This window comes from Pollachius pollachius (genome assembly GCF_949987615.1).
Source record: "Pollachius pollachius genome assembly, chromosome: 2".
In the NCBI taxonomy this organism is placed as follows: domain Eukaryota; kingdom Metazoa; phylum Chordata; class Actinopteri; order Gadiformes; family Gadidae; genus Pollachius; species Pollachius pollachius.
In genome coordinates this window covers 37,379,375-37,406,913 of record NC_136935.1, presented here as the reverse complement: position 1 = coordinate 37,406,913, position 27,539 = coordinate 37,379,375, and the positions used below count along the sequence as shown (strand labels likewise).

At 46.1% G+C, this 27,539-nt stretch overlaps 1 protein-coding gene across 1 annotated transcript in view; it reads left to right on the top strand.

Moving 5' to 3' along the window:
• cacna1ib (calcium voltage-gated channel subunit alpha1 Ib) overlaps positions 1–27,539 on the top strand; it is a gene marked incomplete at its 3' end in the record, with an annotated part of 112,183 nt that overhangs the window by 75,677 nt on the left and 8,967 nt on the right. Inside the window, exons 20-34 of the mRNA XM_079730335.1 lie at positions 1,441–1,564; positions 2,808–2,876; positions 5,722–5,900; positions 6,206–6,332; positions 8,479–8,604; positions 8,818–8,907; positions 9,947–10,139; positions 11,120–11,271; positions 12,544–12,653; positions 13,847–13,980; positions 16,086–16,156; positions 19,535–19,613; positions 20,553–20,674; positions 23,184–23,696; positions 26,189–26,329. Of these exons, the coding sequence (XP_079586461.1) occupies positions 1,441–1,564; positions 2,808–2,876; positions 5,722–5,900; positions 6,206–6,332; positions 8,479–8,604; positions 8,818–8,907; positions 9,947–10,139; positions 11,120–11,271; positions 12,544–12,653; positions 13,847–13,980; positions 16,086–16,156; positions 19,535–19,613; positions 20,553–20,674; positions 23,184–23,696; positions 26,189–26,329 (2,230 nt within the window). The remainder of the gene's footprint in view (positions 1–1,440; positions 1,565–2,807; positions 2,877–5,721; positions 5,901–6,205; positions 6,333–8,478; positions 8,605–8,817; positions 8,908–9,946; positions 10,140–11,119; positions 11,272–12,543; positions 12,654–13,846; positions 13,981–16,085; positions 16,157–19,534; positions 19,614–20,552; positions 20,675–23,183; positions 23,697–26,188; positions 26,330–27,539) is intronic.

Below are 27,539 nucleotides of genomic sequence, written 5' to 3'. Positions count from 1 at the left end.
TCCGGCAGTTCAAACACAAATCACTACTCAAATGCCAGTAAAACAATCAGAGCAAACCAGAGTTAAAGTCGTCGGACACATCAACACCAGGGGACAGGGGTGCCAGAGTTCAATGGACTGATAAGGGGGGATGGGGTATCTGGGTTGCCAGGTCTGGAGGAAAAAGGGAGAAGCAGGCAGATTAGAAGCATGGATTGCGAGGGTTCAGAGACCAGGTGAGGTGTGTGTGTGTGTGTGTGTGTGTGTGTGTGTGTGTGTGTGTGTGTAAGGTGTGTGTTTGTATGTGTTTGTGTGATGTGTGTATGCTGAGTATCGTTTGTATCAGTGTGTGAGGTATGTGTGTCTGTGGGTGTGTATCGGTGTGTTCCGGGTATTTGTGTTGGAGAAGTGGTATGATTGTGTCTGTGTGTATCGGTGTGTGCCACGTGTGTGGAGTTTGTGTGTCTATTGCTGTGAATGCTGTGTGTGTGTATATGTGGATGTGTGTGAATCAATGAGTTCACTGTCTTTATGTGTGTGTGTGTCTGCTTATCACTGTGTATGGTCTATGTATACGTGTGTGTCTGATTGTGTGTGTTTGTGTGTGTGTGGGTCTTTGAATGGGAGACAGAAAAGAAAGAAAGATTAAATGTGATGTTAGGGTCCATTGTAGAGCCGAGGAATATACAGAACAGTACCGGTTCTTCTTAGCAGAACAGGTGTAGGCCGCAGAGTGACTCCCCTCTCCAGTAGGGAATACATAGTGTGCTTCTGTGAGTGATTTTCCTTGCATCACTTGTTTTACACTCCAAATACTGTGTATACTTTCTAGGACAAGTCTGTCAAAAGTAACAGTTTTAGGACAATGTGCATTTGGGAGCGTGCATGTTCCTAGCTGATACCAGATGTCTTCGGCTCCTCCTGTCCTCCCCCTCCTCCCTTCTCTCCCCTTACTCTCCTCTCTCTCCCCTTCCCATCTCGCCCCTTCACCTCTCCTCCTGTCCTCCTCTCCTTAATCTCCTCTCCCATCTCTTCTCTCTCCTCTCCTCTCCTCTCCTCCCCTCATCTCTTCTCTCTCCTCTCCTCTCCTCCCCTCATCTCTTCTCTCTCCTCTCCTCCCCTCATCTCTTCTCTCTCCTCTCCTCTCCTCCCCTCATCTCTTTTCTCTCCTCTCCTCTCCTCATATCTTCTCTCTCCTCTCCTCCCTTAATCTCCCATCTCTTCTCTCTCCTCTCCTCACCTCATCTCTTCTCTATCCTCTCCTCTCCTCCCTTAATCTCCCATCTCTTCTCTCTCCTCTCCTCACCTCATCTCTTCTCTATCCTCTCCTCTCCTCCCTTAATCTCCCATCTCTTCTCTCTCCTCTCCTCTCCTCCCCTCATCTTTTATCTCTCCTCTCCTCTCCTCATCGCTTCTCTCTCCTCTCCTCCCCTCATCTCCTATCTCCCCTCAACTCTCCAGGTTCCGTCAACTGTGTCGTTCCATCATCGTTCACAAGCTGTTTGACTATGTGGTTCTGGCCTTCATTTTCCTCAACTGCATCACCGTGGCTCTGGAGAGGCCTAAGATCATGCAGGGCAGCCTGGTAAGACCCCTCCTTAGACCCTGGTTAGACCCTTCCATAGACCCTGTTCAGACCCCTCCTTGGACCCTCATTAGACAGGGTGAGCCCCCTGCGAGGGTTGGTCCTCTGCTGTATGACCCAGCATCTGATGGCCCAGACAGCACATACTCTGATCAAACATTTGTACTTTAGAATCAAAAGCATGAATGTTTAAAGAGAGGTCACCAGACGCTGTGGTTATCTGAAGTTTAGATAACAGTTTTTTTTAATCGAATCTAATACACTTTAATCTCAATCATTTTATATAATGTTATTTTAATAAATGTAATCTGCTTTCATTTTCATTGGAAATCAAATCTAATCTAATCTAATGAATTATCATGTAATTGGACTTTTCGGAGGAGATCTAAACTAGTCTGATAGCATTTTAACTGGATATTATTTAAAATTGAATAATAATAACATCATTTTTTATCTAAAATCAGTCATATGATCTGTTGTGATCCTAGTTGAAACTAATCAAATCTAAAATAATTAAAATAATCCAACCTCCAATGTATTTTAGCTAATCCAAACTAATCAGATGTTATTTCATATAATCAGTATAAACTAATACAGTCAGAATTTTTCTTTGTTTGTGAACATGAACATTCAAAGAGTATTCTAGTGTGATTTTACTCCTACTGAGGCTGGGTCATGTGACTATGGGTCTGTTGTGATTTCAGAAGAAGGTTTTTAGAATGTGAGCATTTCAGCCTCTGTTGGAAATCAATGTGTCTCCGTTTTTACATTTAAACACTTAATAACTTTTGGAGGAGGCTTTCATCAAAAGCAAGCAGATGTTAGCAGGGGTGGCCTCAGCGGGAATCACCCAGGACGTTAATGCCTCAGTCTACCAGCTGAGCTACAGAGGACCATGTTGCTTATTTTCTTCATTCCAATTAATCCCTCCCCCTCCTCTCCTCTCTTCTCCTTTCCTCTTCTCTAATCTCCTCTTCTGCCTCTCTCCCTGTTAATTCTTTGTGTTCACCCCTGTCTTTGTCGCTCTTTCTGTCCATCCTTTGAAACAAAAACCTTGCTCTCTCTCTCTTTCCTCTTCTCTGTATGTCTCTTCCCTCTTTCTCTTTCCCTCTATTGCTATCTCTCTCTCTCTCTCTCTCTCTCTCACTCTCACTCTCACTCTCTCTTTCTCTCCCTCTCTCTCTTACCTCCTCTCTGTATATCTCTTCCCTCTCTCCTCCTCTCTTTTCCTTCCTTCCTCCAGGAGCGTCTCTTCCTTACCGTCTCCAACTACGTATTCACTGCCATCTTTGTCACGGAGATGACTGTCAAGGTAACAGCTTTCTTCTTCCTTTGTTTTACTAACACACACACCCACACCCACACCCACACACACACAAGCACACACATCTTCTTAAGAAGGGACAGCTGGAAAGGAAGTTAATTAGAAAGCTATCTCTCTCTGGTCAGTGGTAAGCCAGGTCTGGACAGTACATCGATACGGGAACACACACACACACACACACACACACACACACACACACACACACACACAAACTCACAAACTCACATGCAAATACACACCCTGCATTCTTTCTTTATTTTTTCTTCTATCTCATTTCACTGTCTTTGTCACTTGTCCCTTCTCTACCACCCCTCTCTCCGACCATGGTGGCATCCATAATTAACGACCTCCACATCTTCAGGCTCTTCCCAGCTGATGTACATTATAGACCCTATAGGTTGGCACCCTCTGATGTATTAATAACCATCAGCTAATGAAGACACGTAGCTCACATAAGTACAGCGCACCAATGACATCAGATGGGGAGCCTACCTTCTTATAGCTTGTGCCTCTGTCACTCCTCATTAGAGAAGAGTCCTGGTTTGTGTCTGTGGTTCGCCATTAGCTATTTGCCGTCAGCCATTCACTCACAGATGTAGGCCAGCTAACTTTTATACTCTATTTAGTACATAGAACTTTATTTATAAAGTATATTGCGCTTTATACAGCGCTTTTAGTGCAAAACAGTAACACAAAGTGCCTAACAAGAGAAATCCTCTTCTTCCACAAATTCTTTGAGAAGCGTTCGGACTATCTGTGTCTATCGCCCTGGTCTGGACAGCCTGCTAGCCAGACAGTGGGGCAGGTGAGAAGGGAGAGACAAAGTGGTCGGGTACACACTATTGATTTTTTTCCCTCAGTGGTGAAAAGAGAGATTAAGACGGAAGCAACCAGCCTTCTCTCCCTGTTTCTCTGATCATTGTCACTAACAAGCCAGGGTCCAGAGTGAAATGCACTCTCTCTCTCTCTCTCTCTGTCTCTCTCCCCTCAGAGGAAAAGTAATTAAACTAGCTTGTTAATTACACACGGAGACACTCCATCACCAGGGCTTCCTGTCTCTGGTTTTCAAACGTACACACACACACGCACACATTGTCACCAACACGCGCGCGTGTGCATGCACACACTTGGTTGGACTGTAACACTGGCTTTCCCATGCCGCTACTAATCAGTCAGTTATACACTCTGGGAGAGTCTGATAGCTCCTAGCTAGAGATAAGTCTCTATCAAGAGATAGTAGACGCATAATTCCCCTCAATTTCTATTTCCTTTGACAACAATCAAAAAGTGGATAAGTATACCGCAAACTTTATAGATACTTAATCTAAAGTTTTTGCTCAGGGGAGCCACCTAGTCGTTTCCCATTGGCAGCAATAGCCACACAGATTCCATCAGCATATTTTTCTCAAGCCTCCGAACGTTTCCAACCATTTCTTTATTCAAGATACAACACACCACCTGCAAGATGTTTTTTGGCTCAGTGAACATCCAGACTGAGCCGAGTATCACTACAGCACCCGACACCAGACCCGCATCACTGAACCTTTTAAGGATCAGGCAGGGATTCAGGCACTAGAAGCAGCCAAAAGGGAGCATCATAATATCACCAAGCTCCCACAGTCCCATGTCCAGCAAAGACATGTGCTCAATAGAGCACACAGCTCCTCCAATTGGCTGCTCTGAGTCTGAGGACACCACACAAGAAAACAGAAGAAGTCATGGATTAATCAATATATTCCCGAGTTCCAGGAAAAGCCCACCAGACTCATTTGTGTTTATTGATATTTATTAGTTTATGCATACATGGAATAACATAACAACCATGGTCTAAATTATTTTTTTTGCAAGCATTACTTGCGTCCATTTTTTTCACGCCGCCACAGTATGAACTGGGAAACAAAGGCAGTTCCACCAGTGTGCCTTTTTAGGGGTGTTTCGAGGGTACTGGGGGAATGTACCATTTTGGGAGGATGTTATTCGGTTAAATGCATATTTACATATACTGTTTAAAGGTTTGGATTGTTTAACGAGGGTAATATACCGTAATATATCTATAAATATCATATTTATCTATTCTATTACTATGATATTGTTGTAATAATTAATTGTTTGAGGTATTTGGCCTTATTTTCTTTTACGTACACGTTTTCTGTTGGGTCATAACCTTATGAAAGTCCCGCTGCCCTGAAATAAGAAATGATGAGATGAACAACTTTTTCCATTGGTTACCAACAAGGGAATCACCTCAACAGGCTATTCAGTATATTCAATATCACAATGTGTACTCTAAATTTCTATAGATTTATCAATCCCACTGGCTTGTCAAGGTGTGTCTAGTCAAACAGACAGAGCATAAGTAATGGCTTGCTCTTTACATAAGCCTTAAACAACCAGGGTAGAGACCACTGAGATGTTTATCTTGTGTGCCTGGCCCTCTCTCCTCTCTACTCTCCTTTCCTTACTCATCTCACCCTATTTTCCTTTTCCTCTACCCTTCTCTCTCAGTACAATTGAATGCATTCAAAGCTTCATTGGCATGGAATATAAACATTCACGTTTCCAAAGACGTTTAAAAATGTAAAACTGTTGCTTCCACTTTTTGCATGGGGCCTTCGTTGTCGCCTGCCTCTTTTTGATTGTTGCCATAACAGCGGTTTGCGTGTCTCTCCTTGACCTCTACCTTGACATTCTCTCCCTCTCTCACCCTAACCTCTGTCTCCCTGACCTCGCTCTCTCGCCCTCTCTCCTTCAACTTCTCTCTCGCTCTCTCTCTCTCTCTCTCTCTCTCTCTCTCTCTCTCTCACTCTCACTCTCACTCTCTCTCACTCTGCAGGTGGTGTCTATGGGGCTCTACCTGGGGGAGCGGGCCTACCTGCGTAGCAGCTGGAATGTCCTGGACGGTTTTCTGGTGTTTGTGTCTCTCATTGACATCGTGGTGTCCATGGCTGGAGGGGCCAAGATCCTGGGGGTCCTCAGGGTCCTACGCCTGCTACGGACTCTAAGACCCCTCCGGTAACACCACCCATAACCTCCATAACACCTGGAGTCACCTCCACCCTAGACTAGGAGCGCGGGGTATGCTGGGTATTCTCAGAGAACATCCAGTCAGCTCTGATCCCGCCCACTACTGAAATGCATTTCTGAAAAGTTTCCATCTCTCTCAATCTCTACCTCTCTCTCCCTAACTCTTCCTACCTCTCTCTACATCTCTACATCTCTACATCTCTCTTGCTCTCTTGCGCTCTCTCTTTTTTCCTATACCTCACTCTCTCTCTCTCTCTCTCTCTCTCTCTCTCTCTCTCTCTCTCTCTCTCCAGGGTGATCAGCAGGGCTCCAGGTCTGAAGCTGGTGGTGGAGACCCTCATTACGTCTCTGAAGCCCATCGGAAACATTGTCCTCATTTGCTGCGCCTTCTTCATCATATTCGGCATCCTGGGAGTACAGGTGCCCTCCGCCACTCACTCACTTTGCTACATAGTACTTTTATAGTCACACACTGATTGTACTTTTATAGTAACACTCTCTCTGCACTTTAAAAGTATCCCACTTTCACTGTGCTTTTATGGAAACACGCTCTCTGTGCTTAAAAAATAACACACATTGACTGTACTTTAATAGTAACACTCTCTCTCTGGGCTTTAATAGTAACACACATTTACTTTACTTGAATAGTAATACACACCCTCAGTCCTCCTATAGCAACACACACTTTTTATTGTCACACACCCTATAGTACTTGAATGTATGCGTATTTAATTATATGTTCATGCCTTACCTTATCTTTCTTGTCTTTGATTGAATACTCTATTTTATTGCTGTGTTTAATTGTATTTATTGATCGCTGCTCTCTGTCCGCTCGTGTCCTTGTGTTGTTTTTTATATACATCGTTCTAGTATTCTAAGAGATTAGCTATTCAGGTAAAAGCACTTTGTAAACTCATTAAAGAACGCCAAAACTCAGAAACTAATCCTATTAAAATGATAATAATAATAATAGTAATTGATCCGTTTGTTATAGACACTTTACAAATAAGAAAGGAATACATACAGACAATCAAACAAAAGGGAAAAAAAATCAACAACACCACAACAATAGGCAACACATTAAGAGAGCGGGAGAGAGTGGAAGATGGCGGAGGATGATTTGTCAAATGTTGTAGGTGGTCCTGAAGTGATAGGTTTTAAGTTGACTTCTGAATGAACAGAGTGTGTCAAAGTTTCGGATGGCCAGAGGGAGGGAGTTCCAGAGGGTAGGGGTGGCTATGGTGAAGGCTCTGTCCCCCAGGGTGCGATACTTGGTCTTGGTGATGGAGGTGAGAAGGTTGGCATCAGCGGAGCGTAGGCGGCGAGTGGGGGAGTGGTGATAGAGGAGGTCTGTTATGTAAGAGGGTACAAAGTTGTTTAGCGCTTTGTAGGTGGTGAGGAGAATCTTGAAACTGATGCGCTGTAAAATACTTAGTAGAATAGTCTGGAGGTCCTCTGATCTGCCACCAAGGAAGTGTTGTTACCCTCTATCGCTAGGTTATACGTGTACAAGGTCAGCTGTCTCTTTAGACGCCAGACCAGGCTTATTGGCAAAACATGTAAGTTAAAACATTAAAAAACATGTCTGTTTGGTGGCTCACCTTACTGCTATAGCCGCATAGGCCCTGTAGAGATTCGCAGGTTTGATTCTTTCATGGGGCCGGAGCTACGTGCCACTCACCCTGAGAGATTGACAATCTCAGCTCGGAAGGACGAATATGTTTTAGTATGTTGAACTGCATTCATATTTTGCGCTGTACTTATATTTTAGAATCATTAACACGATCAAAGCTATGACTTGCATTATAACATTGGACCTGCTGTGCAGCAATGCAAACTGGGCATATCTAAGAGATTTGCCAGTTATCGTTAAAGCTCAGGATTAAGTGTGTTGATCGAGAAAATTGTTGAGAAATCTACCATTTCAGAGTTATTTAGTTTCAATAATTAAAACTTTTAACTCTGAAAGGCAAAATGAAATGCATTATTCATGACGCCAAGTTGAAAGTCTCATGAAAAAGCCAAAAGTATTGCCAATAAATCACCCTTAGTTTTCATAATTTATTTTTTAGGAGTTTTAGGACGTGTTTATGTCAATGGGGATAGAGACGAGATCCTCCCTAATAATTTCCCACACCCTCTTCATGGCCGGATGGATACAATATTCCACTTACTTCTTTGATGTGCTGGAAGGTGAAAAGTCTCTGCAGGACCATCATCAATTTCGTAGATATTCAGCAGCGTGTTTGGTCTCACAGGTTACACAATACAGGGAGCTGAAAATACAACTGACACTTTCCTCTCTTTGTGGGTGTCTGTGTGGGAGTGTGTGTGTGTGTGTGTGTGTGTGTGTGTGTGTGTCTGTGTGTATCAATGTTTGAGTGTGTGTGTATGTGTGTGTTCATAAGCGTGTCTGTGTGTGCTTGTGTTTGTGTGTGTGTGTGTCTGTGTTATTTTCGTGTGCATTCCTGTCTGCATGCCTGTGTGTGTGTTTGTGTGCGTCTGTACGTGTGTGTGTGTGTGTGTGTGTGTGTGTGTGTGTGTGTTTGTGTGTGCTCCTCAAAAGCTCTTCAAGGGGAAGTTCTACTACTGCCTGGGTCTTGATGTGAGGAACATCACTAATAAATCAGACTGCCAGTTGGCCAACTACCGCTGGGTTCACCACAAGTACAACTTTGATAACCTGGGGCAGGTAGGTATTGCAACTCACTGCTGATGATTCTAGAATTACCCCCTACCTGCTCCTGAGTGTTGATGAAGTATAATATTTGGTAAATATAGTTTGTGTGATTGCGTGTGCATGTCTGTGTGTGTATGTGTGCCTTTGTGTGTGTGTGTGTGTGTGTGTGTGTGTGTGTGTGTGTGTGTGTGTATGGGGGTGCATGACTGTGTGTGTGTCCTCCAGGCTCTGATGTCCCTGTTTGTTCTGGCATCAAAAGACGGATGGGTCAACATCATGTACCACGGCCTGGACGCAGTGGGCATCGACCAGCAGGTAACATAGTGTGTGTGCGCGCACACACACACACTCACTTATTCACTCACAACCACACACACACAGACACAAAGGCATGCATGTGCACAATTCGTTTTTGCGATTTGAGATTTCACACAAGCGCAAACAGTCTCCCACATGCACATTCACAGACACACACACTGACACATATCAATGGTGGCTGGTGGAGCCGTACTATTAGCATAAAGCTATTTGACTCATTTAAAAACGTGGTTTAAAAATGCTTCGCCCATCATCTGTATTCATGGTTCTTTCAGTACCGTCAGAAATATTCTACACTCATCTTCCTCCTCATCAAAGTTTGACATCACTCCCATCTCCTTCCCTCCTTTACTGTGATCCTTCTGTTTTTATCTCCTCCTTTAACTTCATCCCTATGGTTAACTCTTCACCACCCCTCCTTTGTCTTCAACTCATCATTCTCTCTTTCCGTGTCTCTGCTCCCTCTTGACGTTGTTCTGGATGGATTCACACCTTGCTTCTTGTTCCTCTTTTACTCTTAAGTGATAGCTGTTTGATAGCTGAGACACGTAAACCATTTCTGTGTGGTGCCTTGTCTGCTCTTCCTCCTCCTCCAACCTCTCTGATTCGCTCTTATCTCCTTTTTCACTTTTCTTCATGATGTTTACCTCCTGTTGTTGCCCTCATTTCCTCTTGGTTCTTCTCACCTCTTTCCTCTAATTCCTCGTTTTTCTTCTGTTCTCTCCTCCTCCTCCTCCTCCTCTGTGTGTCTCTCCCACCTCACCTGATCTCCCTCTCCCACCCTCTCCTCTCTCACCTTTCCTTCTCCTCTCCTCCTATTTCTATCCTCTCCCCCCCTGTCCTCCTCTCCAAACCTCCTCCCTCTCCACTAATATCTCCCCCGAACCTCCTCTCTCATCCTCACCCCCTCTCTCCTCTCCTCACCCTCCTATTCTGTCCCCCCACTTACCTCTCCTCCTCTCTCGTTCCCCCTCCCCTCTCTCTCCCTCCCTCTCCTCTCTCCCCCTCCGCCCTCCTCTCCTTTGCTCTCCTCCAGCCGGCGATCAACAACAACCCGTGGATGCTGCTGTACTTCATCTCCTTCCTGCTCATCGTCAGCTTCTTCGTGCTCAACATGTTTGTGGGCGTGGTGGTAGAGAACTTCCACAAGTGCCGGCAGCACCAGGAGGTGGAGGAGGCCCGGCGACGCGAGGAGAAACGCCAGCGGCGCATGGAGAAAAAGAGGAGGAGTAAGGGCCGCAGTTGATTTTCTGTGTGGGTTTGGGCAGGGGTGTGTGTGTGCGTGTGTGTTTGTCCGTAAGGATGTATTTGTGGAGCGGTGTGTGTGTGTGTGTGTGTGTGTGGGGGGGGGGGGGGGGGGGGAGCCCAGAGGTCAGTCTCATCATTTTTTTTTACTGTTACTGGTGATTTAGAAGCTTTGGTCCTCTCCTGGCCTTCATACAGAACAGGCTGTATTCCTGTCTCTCTCCTCTCGTCTCTCTTTTCTCTCTTCTCTCTAATCTTTCCTATCTCCTCACTTCTCCCTCTCCTCTTCCTCCACACACGCTCTTACCTCTCTCCTCCCGTGTTTTCAACTCTTCTGTGTAAATCGTAGCCGTCGGAGTCGCAAGAATAATCTTCGGACCTAAAAATGCTCCAAGGGCAATAAAAGGTTGTGAAGAACAATGTGAGAGAGCAGAGGAAGAAAGGACGGATCTGCCAGCGCCTCAGGACTGATACCAGAGTGTTTGCAGTGTGGAAGCCTCTGTGATCCTCTCTGTGATCATCTCAGTTCATTCCGGGCCTCCTCTACCCTCTTCACCTCTGGGACGTCTCTCTGCCTCCAAGTCCGAAACGCTTGATCTTCCCCTCTGTTAATCAGCCGTTAATCACCGCTCTCACGCTCTCCTATTCTTTCACTCGCTCTCTTGCTCGCTTATAATCTGTCCAACCCTCGGAAGGGAAATTGGCCGCACAGATCGTTCTGGATTTTGATCCCTGTTCCCATTCACATGTGACCCCAGGCAGGAGATGTTCCGGAACAATTCAGGGATGCTCTGCTTGTGTGAAAGGGGCATTATCCCCTCCTCTCTCCTTCTCCTTATGTTTCTCCTCCTGGCCAACAAGCTCCCCCTTCAACTCTCACAACTCGTCACAATGGTAAATCCTGAATCTCACCTCTTGTCTCCTCTCTTTAACTCTATGCCCCCCCCCCTCTTTCTCCCTCCAGAGGCCCAGAAGACCCCCTACTTTGCGTCGTACGGCCCCACCCGCCTGGCCGTCCACACGTTGTGCACCAGCCACTACCTGGACCTGACTATCACCTTCATCATCTGCATCAACGTCATCACCATGTCCCTGGAGCACTACAGCCAGCCCAAGGTACCCCTCCCTGGGTCCCTCACCCCCTCACTCCCTGGGCTGGGGCCACGCGAGGAGGCAGGGTGGGCTTGCTGTTTGTTACAGCGCTTGGATTTAAAGACACTTTGATGAAAGCACTCCTACTATGGGGCACTATGGCCAGGCCATTATTTGAAAGGGAATTTTGAAAAGGGTGTAGTTGCTCCGATATCCTTTTGTATGCTTTGTCGAGACACCTGTCATTCGCTTTGGATGCAAGCGTTTGCTAAATGACTACTTTGGTAAAGGTTTTGTATTAGGTGTTCACAGTTGAAAGACAAAATCGACATGTATAAACAGAGAGACAGGGTGCTTGCAGGTGTGTTTGTGTCACATGCAGACGTGTGTGTCTGTGTGTGTCAATGTGTCGTGATCCTGTATGCATGTGTGCGTGCGCCTGTTTGTGTGTGTGTGTGTGTGTGTGTGTGTGTGTGTGTGTGTGGCTTCCATCATGTGCGTGAGCTGAGAGGCCGTGTAGGCCTCAGGATGACAGACTACAGGCAGAGCGCTGAGGGGATAATGATCTGCCGGGCAGAGAGCAGCGGACCGGCCCCTCCAGTGTGTCTTGTGTTCCACACCGTCTCGCACACTGCCCCCACTCGGATTAAAGCCATGTCAACACAATGACTGCATTTTGCACCAGGCCAAGAGGCTGGCAGCTACTGCCAAAGCCCACTTAACACAACTGTGCACAAACACACACACACACACACACACACACACACACACACACACACACACACACACACACACACACACACAGCCACAGACATACACACGCTATTAGCACTGTCAATAGCAGCGCCCTTTTGGTTGGTCAAGTTATCTTCCTCTTTTTAGTCTATCCTTCTTTTTCTCTCCCTCCTCTCACTGTCTATACCTCTCTCTCTCTTCCCTAAGTAATTTGATTCCACAGTGGAGAACAAACTATATTCAATTACAAGCCTGGTCTTTTTGATAACTGTATGTGTATATTAAAGCCACAGACACTTCTAATCATCAAAGCACATAAACATGACATGAATATCCATTTTAGTCTGGCAGAATGGATTACCAGATTGCTTGAAACAGGATTTAAATCGTGTTCTGTACAATGATTTATCTCCATCTCTCTCTCTCTCTCTCTCTCTCTCTCTCTCTCTCTCTCTCTGTGTCTCTGTCTCTGCCCCTTTCTCTCTCTCTCTCTCTCTCTCTCTCTCTCTGTCTCTCTCTCTCGTTCTCTCTCTCTGTTATCGCTCTGTCACTCGCCCTCAGTCCCTGGAGACAGGACTGAAGTACTGCAACTACTTCTTCACCTCCACCTTCGTCATCGAATCCACGCTGAAGCTGGTGGCCTTTGGCTTCCGACGCTTCTTCAAGGACAGGTCGGGGTTAGACAGTTATTATTATAGAGCGCTTAGGGTTGAGACAGTACAGAGACAGGTCATTAAGCAGCAGGCAGGGGTCAGAAAGTACAGAGACAGGCCATAAAGGACCAGGTGGGGGTCAGACAATACAGAGACAGGTCATAAGGGAGCAGGCAGGGGTTAGACAGTACAGAGACAGGTCATTCATGTGCAGGTACGTTTAGACAGTACAGAGACAGGTCATTAAGGAGCAGGTAGGGTTAGACAGTACAGAGACAGGTCATTAAGGAGCAGGTAGGGTTAGACAGTACAGAGACAGGTCATTAAGGAGCAGGTAGGGTTATACAGTACAGAGACAGGCCCTTAAGGAGTAGGTAGGGTTAGACAGTACAGAGACAGGTCATTAAGGAGCAGGTAGGGTTATACAGTACAGAGACAGGTCATTAATGAGCAGGTAGGGTTAGACAGTACAGAGACAGGTCATTAAGGAGCAGGTAGGATTAGACAGTACAGAGACAGGTCATTAAGGAGCAGGTAGGGTTAGACAGTACAGAGACAGGTTATTAAGGAGCAGGTAGGGTTAGACAGTACAGAGACAGGTCATTAAGGAGCGGGTAGGTTTAGACAGTACAGAGACAGGTCATTAAGGAGCGGGTAGGGTTAGACAGTACAGAGACAGGTCATTAAGGAGCAGGTAGGGTTAGACAGTACAGAGACAGGTTATTAAGGAGCGGGTAGGGTTAGACAGTACAGAGACAGGTCATTAAGGAGCAGGTAGGTTTAGACAGTACAGAGACAGGTCATTAAGGTGCGGGTAGGGTTAGACAGTACAGAGACAGGTCATTAAGGAGCAGGTAGGGTTAGACAGTACAGAGACAGGTTATTAAGGAGCAGGTAGGGTTAGACAGTACAGAGACAGGTCATTAAGGAGCAGGTAGGTTTAGACAGTACAGAGACAGGTCATTAAGGTGCGGGTAGGTTTAGACAGTACAGAGACAGGTCATTAAGGAGCAGGTAGGGGTTAGACAGTGAATACAGTGACTTAATATTACGGAACATGTAGGGTTAAGACATAAAATACATTGAAAAGTCATTAATGAGCACCTACACGTACAAATGTCTCTTTCTGTGTGTCTATATGAATGTCTATGTTTATGTGTCTGTAAAAATGTGTGTGTGTCTGTATGTGTACATGTGTGTGTGTTCTGCAGGTGGAACCAGCTCGACCTGGCCATAGTGCTGCTGTCTGTGATGGGCATCATCCTGGAGGAGATAGAGATCAACGCCTCGCTACCCATCAACCCCACCATCATCAGGATCATGAGGGTGCTCCGGATAGCACGCGGTACGCACACACACACGCACACGCACACAAGCACACACACACGCCTGCACGCACAAATGCACGCACACACACACACACACACACACACACACAGACGCGCAAACACACACACACACACGCAAACACACACACGCAAACACACAGAAAAACACACACACACAAACACACACGCAGAAACACACAGAAACACACCCACTCACACACACCCACACAGCTCCGAATGTGTCAGCTATCCGGCTGACACAGTAATTCAACAGCAGCTCTGACATTCGGAGCAGTGTGTGTGTCCACGGCATTGTGTGCTTCTGTGTGTGTGTATGTGCATGTGTGTGTGGACTGTGCAGCCCCTGGCATTTCAACAGGTGGAGCGCCACCGGGTTCCTAACACAGCTACTAACACAATTTATAGCCTGAACCGTGCGAGCAAAACCTGACGTCACCAGGGGCCTTGGGCCGCATCATACGGCAATCTTTTGCGTGTCGCGCACCTCTAAAACTATGAGTGCGTGACCTTGCCGTCGACCCCCGCGCTGTGGCCAAAACGGCAACTATAAATGCAGTCGTATGTGCGTTGACTGTCTGCGCCATTCACAAACAGTGCTTCACAGTGTCTAGAGAGGCCCCCAACACACTTACAGTCGGAAAGGACCTTCACAGTCCTCCTCCTACTCCGCCTCCTAACCACCTCCTTCCCTCCCTCCTTCTCCACCCCCACCTCTTCAACCCTCTCCACCCCTTCCTCCATCACCTCGGCCTCCAGCACCTCTCGTTTGACTCCTCCTACTCCTCCTCCTCGTCTTCCTCCCTATCCATCTTCCCGCCCTTCATGTCCACCACGCCCTCCCTCACCCTCCTCATCCATCTCCTACACCCCCCCTCCCCTCTTTCCCCATCTCTCTCCTCATATAGGGGGTGTCCAGATCCCATGGGCGGGGGGTGGGGGGTAGATGGGGGTTTGGTGCTCCAGCTAATTGTTTTGCTTTTCTCCACCTCTCCACATCTTCTTGTCGTGCAACTCCCAACCCCCCCCACCACCACACACACACACACACACACACACACAGTGATCTTCTTCGTCTTTGTTCAGTTTTCCTCTTCTTCCTCCGGAAATTAGTCCGCTGGGGGTTGAGCTGAATCTCTAATGGGCAGCAGGGAAGCTTACATCCGGAGCTTTCTCCCTCCCGCTGGATGAGACTGTAGTGTAGAGGAAAATGCCATACATATCGGTCTTGCAGTGTCCATACACTGTATTAAACTCTGCTGTTATTGATCTTCCCATTTTGATTTGAATCATCGTAGCCCTAATGCGTTTGTGTGTGCTTACGTGTGTGTGTGTGTGTGTGTGTGTGTGTGTGTGTGTGTGTGTGTGTGTGTGTGTGTGTGTGTGTGTGTGTGTGTATGTGTCCCTTACTCAGACACACAAAACGGAAAACACAGCACAAGACTGAAACATTTCATCATACTGATTATTTTCTTGACATTGTTGATTCCGATCAACTTGACCTTATCCTTGTTAACTGATGTCTGGCCTGGCACTCACTGATCATCTCAAGATAAACAACCTTTCCCGCTGTGATGATAAATTTCCACTGGTCCGAGCCAGGCTGATCAGACACAATGAAAGGTTTGCGGTACAGTCCATTATTCATTCGTTAGGTTGTCTACTCTTTAACAAACTGAACTTCAAATGCTGTCTGATTAGAAATGTGCAAAAATAGATGGTTTCTTCGGCGATTACCCATGAAAGTATTTGCTTTAGGTCAAAGGTCATGTGATCATCTCGTATATAATCCCTTCGGTATCAAGGAGCTCCTCCAATTGATTTACACAGATGTAGAGGCTCGCCATTCTTCACTCTGCTAGGCTTACGGGGCTGGTGTGGCAGAGCCGTTACACAAACAAGAACTCACACTCTACTCACTCTGATACCAACACACACACACACACACACACACACACACACACACACACACACACACACACACACACACACACACACACACGTACACACACTAACTCAGTCTCAGGAGTACCGAAACGTTCGCACACAGAAACTCACACCCTCCCGGCGAAGGTGATGTAATCTCTCTGTGATCTTCCCCCAGTGTTGAAGCTGCTCAAGATGGCGACGGGGATGAGGGCCTTGCTCGACACGGTGGTTCAGGCTCTACCTCAGGTGAACACCCACACACCCTCACCCACGCACGCACGCACGCCAACGCACGCCCACGCACATACACTTGCACACACACTACACACAGACAAACACACGTACCTGCAAAAAAACACACCCACGCAAGAACAAATGCACACACACACACACACACACACACACACACACACACATGAACAAACAAACCACAAGCACACACACACACACACACACACACTCACACAGACACACATGCACACAAATTCATGCACACAGGTACATACACACCCACACACACATACACCTTGCTTTGAGCTTGTCACAAGGGCCCTCCAGAGTGAATTAGCACTGGTGAGGATGATGGAGGACCTGCTGCTCTGAGGACCTAGGAGAGGACTTCCTTGAAGAGTCTTTGATGCTGGTGTGTCCCAAGATATGATCCCTTTGGGTTTGAAGCTGTAAACTCTACGGTTCTGCTCTGTGATTTCCGACGACCTCCGCTGCTCAGGAGAGGAGCTGTTGATGGATGGATCCTTTTTTCCGAGGACTCCTCTTCCCTTTAATCTTCCATTCCACAGAAACACACTCTCTGTTTGGTCGATATTTAGATTCTCTGAACGCTTTCCTTCGTCCCTCTATCCATCACTGCGTACCCTCCAACTACCCACAGCAACGCCCGCCTCTCTTCCTCTCCCTCCTCTTTCCTCGCCTCCTACCCTTCCTCCTTCGCCTCCTTTTTCCTTCTCTTCCTTTATTTCTTCTCTTTCCATTTCATTTATCTGCCTTCACTCCTGTTCCACACGGTTTTCCATACCTCCCTGCCCTTATCTGAGGAATAAAACTGCTGTAATCTTGTACATTCATCCATAGGATAAAATGGTTTTGTGTGTACTTGAGTTTCAGTCGGCCGTGCATTTGTCTTGATATTATTGTCTTTGACAGCAGGAACGATCCTCAAATGTAATTTCAGATGTTTCTTCCTGCAGTTTCCTCTTTTTCCTCAAATAGTTTTCCCCACCTTGCTCTCTCTCAGTTGAGCAGACGTAATGCGCCTCTCTATTTTACTGTGGTGTTTTTTTCCTTTGGTTTGAAGGCTCGCTGCACATCCGAATCACTGACAGAATCACCAACAACAAAAAACACAAAAACGTTGAATTTGGTTACCAGAGGGTTTTGGAAAATGTTTTATAGTCATTAAAGGTAATATAAGCTGTTACAGCAACTACAGCTATTGTGTTGGTCGCTTGTTGCCAAGGACAACGAAATGCTGGAGCAACGTAGGTTTAAGCAGGCCAGTTTCAAACGGGGGTCGACCAATCACAACTGTCCCCGTACAAGTCTGTCTGTCTGTCTGTCTGTCTGTCTGTCTGTCTATCTATCTATCTATCTATCTATCTATCTATCTATCTATCTATCTATCTATCTATCTATCTATCTATCTATCTATCTATCTATCTATCTATCTATCTATCGTTGAATGAGCATATCTGTGGACCTACACAGGAAGATCATGGGAATAGTATCCATATATGGTATTTCCTGCTGGGGGAAAAAATACATCAGCAAACATCTGTGATACTTCCGACACTGATGCCATGAAAGGAGCCGCCTGATTGGCAAAGGTGCTCAGATCTCTCTCAGTACTAAAGCAGTGCATCCCTCCCTCATCAAGTACAAGATATCGCGTTGTGACACACCAGGGTATCACCGTGGTAACAATTGTCATACTGGGGTACCCATGTTCTCTCTTCTGTTATTTTAAATTGTGCAGCATCTCCAACAGATGTGCATCTCCCATCTGAACTGAAAAAATCCAACAGAAACTACTCAATTAAACAACTCAATTATTGCCTCAAGTTGAATTGCATGATTGAATTTGAAGTGTGGAGCACTTCCCCCACAGGGGAGGATAGTTTGAAACTAGTGAGCAGAGGGGGATGAGGCTGTGCATACAGAACAGAAGACAGAGACAGGAATGACATGTTTCGCTCATCCTGGTACAAGAGTGGCTGGCTCCACTCGGAGACCAGGGGTAGAGCCATCAGAGTCTCTGGAACCACATTGTCTCTGCCACATGCCGTCTGTTCCTGTCCTCCCCGGGGTCTCCTGGTCCCTCCACACTACCACTGCTCCTTCTCTCTCTCTCTCTCTCTCTCTCTCTCTCTCTCTCTCTCTCTCTCTCTCTCTCTTTCTCTCTCCTCCCTCTCCCTCTCTCCCTCTCTCTCCTTAACCCTTGGAAGGATGAGTCTATCCAAAGCTGTGTTTTGTTTAATCCATGCTGTAGCCTTTCATGCTGTGTCGCCCCGGCAGGGATAGAGAGAGAGAGAGAGAGAGAGAGAGAGAGAGAGAGAGAGAGAGAGATACGGATGAGAGGAGGAAATGGCCATTTCCTGCCTCCTCCAGCACTGCGTTAATCTACTCTTCTCTCTTGGATTAAAACACAGCTTTACACTTCTTCATCCGAGTGGGGTTCAGGTGCCTTGACATCACCAGACTAATTCGCAAATCCATATTAGTGTGGAACCTATTGGTTCACTTTCAACTAAACTGCGTCGGGACACAGTTGGATAGACCGCCGACCAATCACAACGAAGCACGTGACCCATCAGCGCCAGCCATCTTGGTTCTTTATGAAACGGCCTCAACGGTGAACCCATAGGCTGCTCCTCTGTCCAGCCATCATGTGGTAGATAAATGGTTGTGATTGGCCTGGACCCAGGCCAGGTCTGCTGGGAATCTGTCTGAGCGGGATGGGGGCCAGATGCCACATTCGTCTGGCTCCCAGGCCAGGGATCAGGGAATGTGTGAATATATTACACCTACATTTAAAAACCTTCCCCTCTGTAATGTATCCAGAATCATCACTGGTATTTATGATATCAACACACACACACACACACACACACACACACACACACAGTGAGGCGCTGTGTGTTAATCATATTACTGGGGTTCGCAGGGTGTGTTGGGGGGGCACACCAGCAGGTGACTGATGGATTGTGCCACTAGCTGCCCAGGGGTTCAGTATATCTTTGTGTACCATAGCCTAGCAGCAGCGTGGCATAGCTGCTGGGTAGCATAGGGCGGCAGGATGGCAGAGAGGGGAAACTCATTCCAGATATGTGGTTTGAGTCACTCCTATGCAGTACGGTGGATATGTGAAAAGGTTGTCTTTCTGTACAATATTTATTCAATGAATCATATTTCGTGCCCTCTAGGTCTAGTTTTGACTAACTTAAAAGCAGTATTTTACAATATTTCACCACAGAAAACATTAGAAAGTAATATTTCATTAAATAGCTGAGGCCCAAGCTTCTATATAGAAATGTGGTTGTTGTTTATTAACCTTTTCATGTGTGTGTGTGTTTGTGTGTGTGCGTGTGTGTGTGTGTGTGTGTGTAGGTTGGTAACCTGGGCCTGCTCTTCATGTTGCTGTTCTTCATCTACGCTGCGCTGGGAGTGGAGCTGTTTGGGGAGCTAGGTGAGGGGAACCGCAACAACCTGGAACAATCTGGGACTACCTAGTGACTGGTCCGAACCTGAATAATCCAGAATCACATCCTCTAACTGATGTTGAACTGTACTTGGTCTAACTGGAATAATCCAGGAAAAGTCCAGAATCTCATCCAGCTCATGATAGCTCTATTTCAGCACTCTGTTAGTGTTCATTAGCAGCCTCTAGTGATATAGCTAAACATGATCAACATTGTCAGATGACAGTGTCATCTGATATGATAGAGCTATATAGCCATGCTACAGCCAGAAGCACACGCATCTGTCTGTGTGTTGACCAGAAAAACACATTTAGCTGAGAAAAATAAATCCCTGGATGGATTGACTCGTTGTTGGGTGCATGTATATCGAGAACCATTTTATTAGTAAATAATTTAGTAAATAGTGAATAGCTGCAGTAAAAAAGTAACATAGTGCAGGTTTCGGGCGCTGAGATGACTGCGTCTCGCTGATCGATGAATACATTTTGGCGAGACGCGGTCATCCCAGCACCTCTCCCTGTGGCCGGGTGCTCTGGATCAACACCCCCCCGCCAACACTCTCATTGAGATGCACAACATGGCCGCCATGTTTAATAATGTATCCGCTGGATCTCAGGGGCCGGCCACCGGCTGCTGCCTGGTGCCCCCGTGTTCCCGTAGACAAACCCATTACCCAAACATAGGCCCTTTGATCCCCCCAAAAACCCTCATGCAAAGCCCATCTGGAGTACCAACACTCCAGATGGGATGTCCTCTATCTATCAATCTGTCAGTCTGCCTTTCTATCTATCCCCCTGTCGGCCTGCTTGTATTGGTCTATCTATCGGTGTGGTTCTCGATTTGACCTGTTGTGTTTGTTATAAGTGTGCGTGTTGTTGATTTACGTGTTGTGTATCTATGAGTTGTGTTGTGCGTTCCCCTCCCAGTGTGTAACGCTGACTACCCGTGCGAGGGGATGAGTCGCCACGCCACCTTCGAGAACTTCGGCATGGCGTTCCTCACGCTGTTCCAGGTCTCCACCGGGGACAACTGGAACGGCATCATGAAGGTACACCTCCACATCCACCGCTACACCCTGTTGTACTCTAATACCCCTCCACCCGCATGGCTACACCCTGTTGTACTGTGATACACCACCTACACCTCTACACCCTGTTGTCCTAATACACCTCCACCTTCACCCTGTTGTACTGTAATACACCTCCACCTACACCCTGTTGTACTGTGATACACCTCCACCTTCACCCTGTTGTACTGTAATACACCTCCACCTACACCCTGTTGCACTGTGATACACCTCCACCTACACCACTTCACCCTGTTGTCCTAATCCACCTCCACCTACACCCTGTTGTACTTTAATCCACCTCCACCTACACCCTGTTGTACTTTAATACACCTCCACCTACACCCTGTTGTACTGTAATACACCTCCACCTACACCCTGTTGTACTGTAATACACCTCCACCTACACCCTGTTGTACTGTAATACACCTCCACCTACACCCTGTTGTACTGTAATACACCTCCACCTACACCCTGTTGTACTGTAATACACCTCCACCACACCCTGTTGTACTGTAATACACCTCCACCTACACCCTGTTGTACTGTAATACACCTCCACCTACACCCTGTTGTACTGTAATACACTTCCACCTACACCCTGTTGTCCTAATACACCTCCAACTACACCCTGTTGTACTGTAATACACCTCCACCTACACCCTGTTGTACTATCATACACCTCCACCGCTACACCCTGATGTCCTCTAATACACCTCCACCTACACCACTACACCCTTTTGTTCTCTAATACACCTCCACCTACACCCTGTTTTCCTCTTATACACCTCCACCCTTACAACCACACCCTTCATACTCTCAGACCGTCTATGGTCTGCAACTCGACCTTTACACCGGCACTCCATTGAAAATGCTGCATCGCCACACACATCTATGTACAAAGAATTACTTCATCAATTTGATTGAAGGTGGTGAGTTGACCCCAGTAAGTAACGCTGTCTTGGTTTGGACCGGGTCATCGGACCGGCGGCCACACGGGGAGAACTCTCTGTTGTTTATGCCGCCTGCGTTCCACAATTTTAAAATGTTTTTTTTTTTTTAAATTAATGTTCTTTCCTTCTTTCCTTGGCAATCTGGGCTACATCCTTTGTGCAGCTAATCAGACCCTTGCGCAAAAAATGTTTTGCAATCACACCTGAAGCGTTTGACACACCGCAGGGGGAGTTGACACGATCAGGACTGATTATGCTTTCAGACGGACTATGGGTGGCAGCAGGCGGGGGACAGCGGTAGAAAGTTGTACTTAGCCGTGAATCACACTACTGAATCACCTCCTTTATCCTCCTGACGGAGACCACAGAGGCCGGCGCCATAGCTTTATGTGAACCTCGTTATCAGAAATATAGATCTGCACGTCAGGGTGACCGAGGGTCTTTCCTGATATGTTTAGTGGTTCATTCACCATAGTTCGTTCATGAGGTGGAGCATATTATGTGGTCCTTGGTACAACACATGGACCTCGCATTATGAAGATGGTTTAGGGATATAATTAGTGACTGGATTAGGGAATTCTTGGTGGATGACGGCTAGAACAGAAACAGAAATGCAAGCAAGTACAAGTTACTCTCTAGTGTGGAACTGTGCAGATGGGCGCTGTACATACAAGTCTGTACTTCGTATGTTAAATCACCAGAACATTTAGTTGCTTGAAGTTTGTTAAAAAGTGCTGCATCACTGACTCAGGGCTGCAGGCACTTTTATTTTGACAACTTTGCCGTCGCTCACGGTAACTTTCTTGCGTCTTCGCTGTCGGTCTACCGCCACTAATCCGTCATCTCACCTCACTTCCTGCTTCCTCTGCTCCCATTTCCACTCTGGCGCCATTCGTCTCACCCCGACTCACTGTCTCCTCAATTTATTTCCCGTCACCCTCTGATTTCTTTGCCTACCCTTTGCCTCTCTCCTCTTCTCTTCCTCCCTCCTTCTCTCGCTCTCCTTTCTTCCCTTCCTCCCTCCACCCCTCATCCCTCCCTTCCCCCCTGTCCCCCTCTCTCTCACTCTTCATCTCTCTTTCCCTCTCTTTCTGCCTTCCACCACCCCTTCATCCCTCCCTTCCACCCGATCCCCCACTCTCTCATTCTCTATCTCTCTCTCTCTGCCTCCCACCCTCTCTCTCTCTCTCTTTCTCTCTCTCTCTCTCTCTCTCTCTCTCTCTCTCTCTCTCTCTCTCTCTATCTGCTGCCCACCCTCTCTCTCTGCCTCCCACCCTCTCTCTCTCTCTGCCTCCCACCCTCTCTCTCTCTATCTGCCTCCCACCCTCTATCTCTCTCTGCCTCCCATCCTCTCCCTCTCTCTCTGCCTCCCACCCTCTCGCTCTCTATCTGCCTCCCACCCTCTCTATCTCCCTCCCTCTCTCTCTCTGACTCCCACCCTCTAACTCCCTCTCTACCTCCCTCCCTCTCTAACTCTCTCTCTCTGCCTCCCACCCTCTCTCGCCCACCCCATCCCTCCCCCCGCCCCCCGTCCCCAGGACACCCTGAGGGACTGCCCCCCCGGCCAGTCGAGCAGCGACTACGGCTGCCACGCGGGCCTGCAGTTCATCTCGCCGCTGTACTTCGTGTCCTTCGTGCTCACCGCCCAGTTCGTGCTCATCAACGTGGTGGTGGCCGTGCTCATGAAGCACCTGGACGACTCCAACAAGGAGGCGCAGGAGGACGCCGAGATGGACGCCGAGATCGAGCTGGAGCTGGCGCAGGGGGGCCTCTGCTGCATGACCGGGGGGCTGGGAGCCATCGCCGGGGCAACCGGGGCCTCCGTCGGCGGAGGAGGAAGCGGCGGCGGCGGCGGAGGAGGAGGAGGAGGAGGACCCGGAGCTGGGATGACGATGATGATGGGCCAGGGTGGGCCCCCGCCGGGTGGGGCTGGCGGGGGGCCGGCGACGTTAAGAGGAGGAGGAGGTGGAGGCGGAGGAGGTGGTGGTGGAGGAAGCACACAGTACGAAGCACAGAGGCACCGCAAATGCAGGCTGTACTCCCCGGCGCAGGTGAGTGGAGGGTGTGGGGCTGTAGGAGGTGGAGGCTGATTGGGTGGAGGCTGTGTGTTTGTTTCTGTAGGTTTGTTATTGGTTGTTTTTATGTGAGATCAGACAGACAGTGAGAGAGACAGTGAGAGAGACAGTGAGAGAGACAGTGAGAGAGAGAGAGAGAGAGAGAGAGGGAGAGAGAGAGATTACATATCTACACAACTCAAGACTCAGCGTAACCAGAGCATGACAAATAAGATTGAAAGATTATTGACTGAATCGTTTGTGGAGGATGACAGATCATTCTGATTAAACAGTAACCAGTAAACATAACAGACTTATCTTGAAGGATCAGTAGATGTCAGCACTCAGAGTTGTCACAGACATCAACAGCTATCTGCTCTCTTTCATGGTATAGCCCAGAACTTTAGTATCTACACAAATCAAAAATATGTTATTCCCAAAATAACTTTGATGCCACACTAGGCAACTAGGCTCCAAATATTGCAGAAGATGGTAATAAAAACTGCTGGCCACAAGCTTCAACTTGCAAGATGCCCCTGCCAGACAGAAGAAAAGCTGATACAGAACATATCTTTTGTGTTCGGAAGAATAAATATTTATTCACTGTGATGACAATGATAACTGAAATGGCCTAATGTACTCACACAGACAGTAGCGGTTAAAAATAATATTACATTCACAGAGTGTGATACCCACAGGGAAAGTTACGACAAATACACAAATTCATCTTCGTGAGGAATTACGTGTATACTTTCAAGTATATCAGTGCTGTTTTTCAGCCTGTTCCCTAACGTAAACAATAGAATAGGTTGTTTTTCAATATATACACTACCATTCAAAGGTTTGGGGTCACTTAAAATTGGCCTAATTATTTTTAAAGAAAAGCACAGTTTTTTTCAATGAAGATAACATTAAATTAATCAGAAATACAGTCTAGACATTGTTAATGTGCTAAATGACTATTCTAGCTTTAAACGGCACATTTTAAATGGAATATCTACGTAGGTGTACAGATTTCTACAGGTGTTAAAAGGCTAATTGATGATTAGGAAACCCTTGTGCAATTGTGTTATCACAGCCGAAAACTGTTGAATAAAAGTGTGAGTTTTCATGAAAACATGAAATTGTCTGGATGACCCCAAACTTTTAAACGGTAGTGTATACTGTGTATATATATATATATATATATATATATATATATATATATATATATATATATATATATATATGATGCTGACAGCGTGGGTTAGCAGTTTAAGTATCTTGATATTCAAACATTTATCAGATTGGACATTAAAACAACTGATAAACTGATAAAGAATTATAACAATTAAGTGCAAAGCTAACATTTACTTAACTTTGAAGGAATATGTGATTGTGCCAAAAAAAAGGAAGGGATTGTACTATCAACAAGCCACCATATTGTATTTAAGGCTAGTTAACCCTAGAAAATAATATTTTGTACTGTGTGCTTTGTGATTTTGATTCACAGACAACAAATACAAACCGATATTGAGGAACAGTTAGATCGTATTTTGTTTACTCAGGGCTTCTGTTGACTCAATCAAAAGGGTAAATGATGTTGGGGAGTAATATATTGAAAGGATCATATTCCTCAAGGGGCTATCATTATTCATTAAAACTGTTAAGCCCGGTCGCTCAGTGGAATTGGATGGTAATGTATTGACTGAGGAGATGGATAGAAAGCCACTGAGGTATTTCCTGTTTAATAATGTTATGTTTACGCTGAAATGGTCATAATTCATTTCCATTCAATTGAAGCCAGGCGAATAAAGAGCAATTTAAAAATAATCTCCCCATTTAGCGGCCCTTAAGATAACTGGAGTCATCATCTTTCTAAAAACAGATGACCTGTAGGAAATAGGACGGCCTCAACGGTACAGCTATCCCCGGGGCTTTGGGTGGGCTTAAGAGCACCATCAGTAGGGCAACAGGGCCACCATTTTGTATCTCACTGTAGACATTTAAAGAGGCTGTATGTACGATTTGTGGGTTGTAAAGAGTGAGATTGTTTAAATAAGCAACCCCAAAAATATCCTCCTCACTCTCTGCTCCCTCCGTCCCTACGTTTCTCCACCATTGGGAAGTGTTTAATTCACACACCTGTGTGTGAAGCCTCTTCTTCAAGGTCTGCAACCTGACTCAGTGTTGGATGTCCTTGGTGGGAAACATTCCTCTCCTTGTTCATGTTTGTGTTTTATAGAGTGGTAGTGGGTGACTGTACCTGACTCATTGGCACTGTTGGCAGTTTGAATATCTTACAGTGGTTGGCTGACCACCTTGGAAGCTGGTATAAGAGGGCTAATATATACTGTACATCCCCCAATGTTTTCCATAATTTCATTCTAATGAGGCATTTGTGTGTGTGCATGCGTGATCGTGCATGCATGTGGGTCTTTGTGTCTTTGTGTGTGTGCATATGTGTGTCTGTATGCGTGTGCCTGTGTGTGTGTGTGTGTATGTTGCAGGAGAGCCAGTGGTTGGACAGTGTGTCTCTACTGATTAAAGACTCCCTGGAGGGCGAGCTGATAGACAACCTGTCTGGCTCCGTCTTCCACCATTACTGCCCCCTGCCAACCTGCAGAGACTGCAGAGCGCACTCCCAGGAGGTGAGACAGACAAACACACGCATCCATGCACGCACGCATCCATGCACGCACGCATAAACGCACGTACACACGTTTTGATATTTTATTTATTATATTTTTCGAAAAGCAATTGTACTATTCAAATTACAAATGTTCACATACTTAAAGTAGTAGTTATAAACAATACAGCTTTATGCTGCAAAAAAGAGAAAAAGATAAGTTATACTGTCTTATAAAAACGAGTCAAATACAGTGCCCTGTTAATATGCCTGCCAAACCTCTGTAAAATGTACAAATATAAAATCGTTGAAAACGTGGACTGGACCTAACCCTGATACTTTAAAGACCCCCTTCACTCAAATTTAAACCTCTTTAAAGTATTCCATATTGAATAAATATTTGTTTCATATGTTTTCGCAACATTTTCTTTGGATAAACCAAATAGATTGCCTTAGCAGCATCTCATACATACGTAAATATGTATGACATAGCTATGACTTATATTTTTTCCTTTCGATTAGCACAACTCATAAACAGACTGGATAGAAGTTTGTGTAATTCTAGTCTGTTCTGTTTACCAAGACCGTGATTAACATGCGCTCATTTTCCTGATTATGACTACGATTATGATGAATTTGAAGTGATTTCTGTGAGCATCGCTGGGATGCGACACCCAATCATACGCTGGTCTTTGTAGTCTTTGACCTTGGGATGGAAGGGAGGGGGGCTGAATGTCTGCCAATGGCACATGACAGCTCACACACACTGACACACGACAATGCACGCTCACACACATACACACCTACCCACATGTATAAGCCCATAAACACATACAAACAAACACACACACACACACACACACACACACCAATCAGATTGCTGACTGAAAAAACATTGCATGTCATGGGATGGCAGGGTTACAGATTAAGGAGAGCTAGGAGACATGTTGATTACAATTCAGTGGAACATTCATATGACATGTGGAGCGGTGTGTGACTGTGTGTGTGTGTGTGTGTGTGTGTGTGTGTGTGTGTGTGTGTGTGTGTGTGTGTGTGCGCAAATCCTATGAGTCATGTCATTTTGTGTTGCGCTTTGGCATTCCCATTTTATTCATTTTTTATGATTATATTTCATTTCATGATATGTTTTCCATGTTTTGTATTTTATCTTTAACTTTTTATGTTACTAGGCTGCCATTTGTTTTCCTTTGTTTAATTGTTTTAATGCTTTG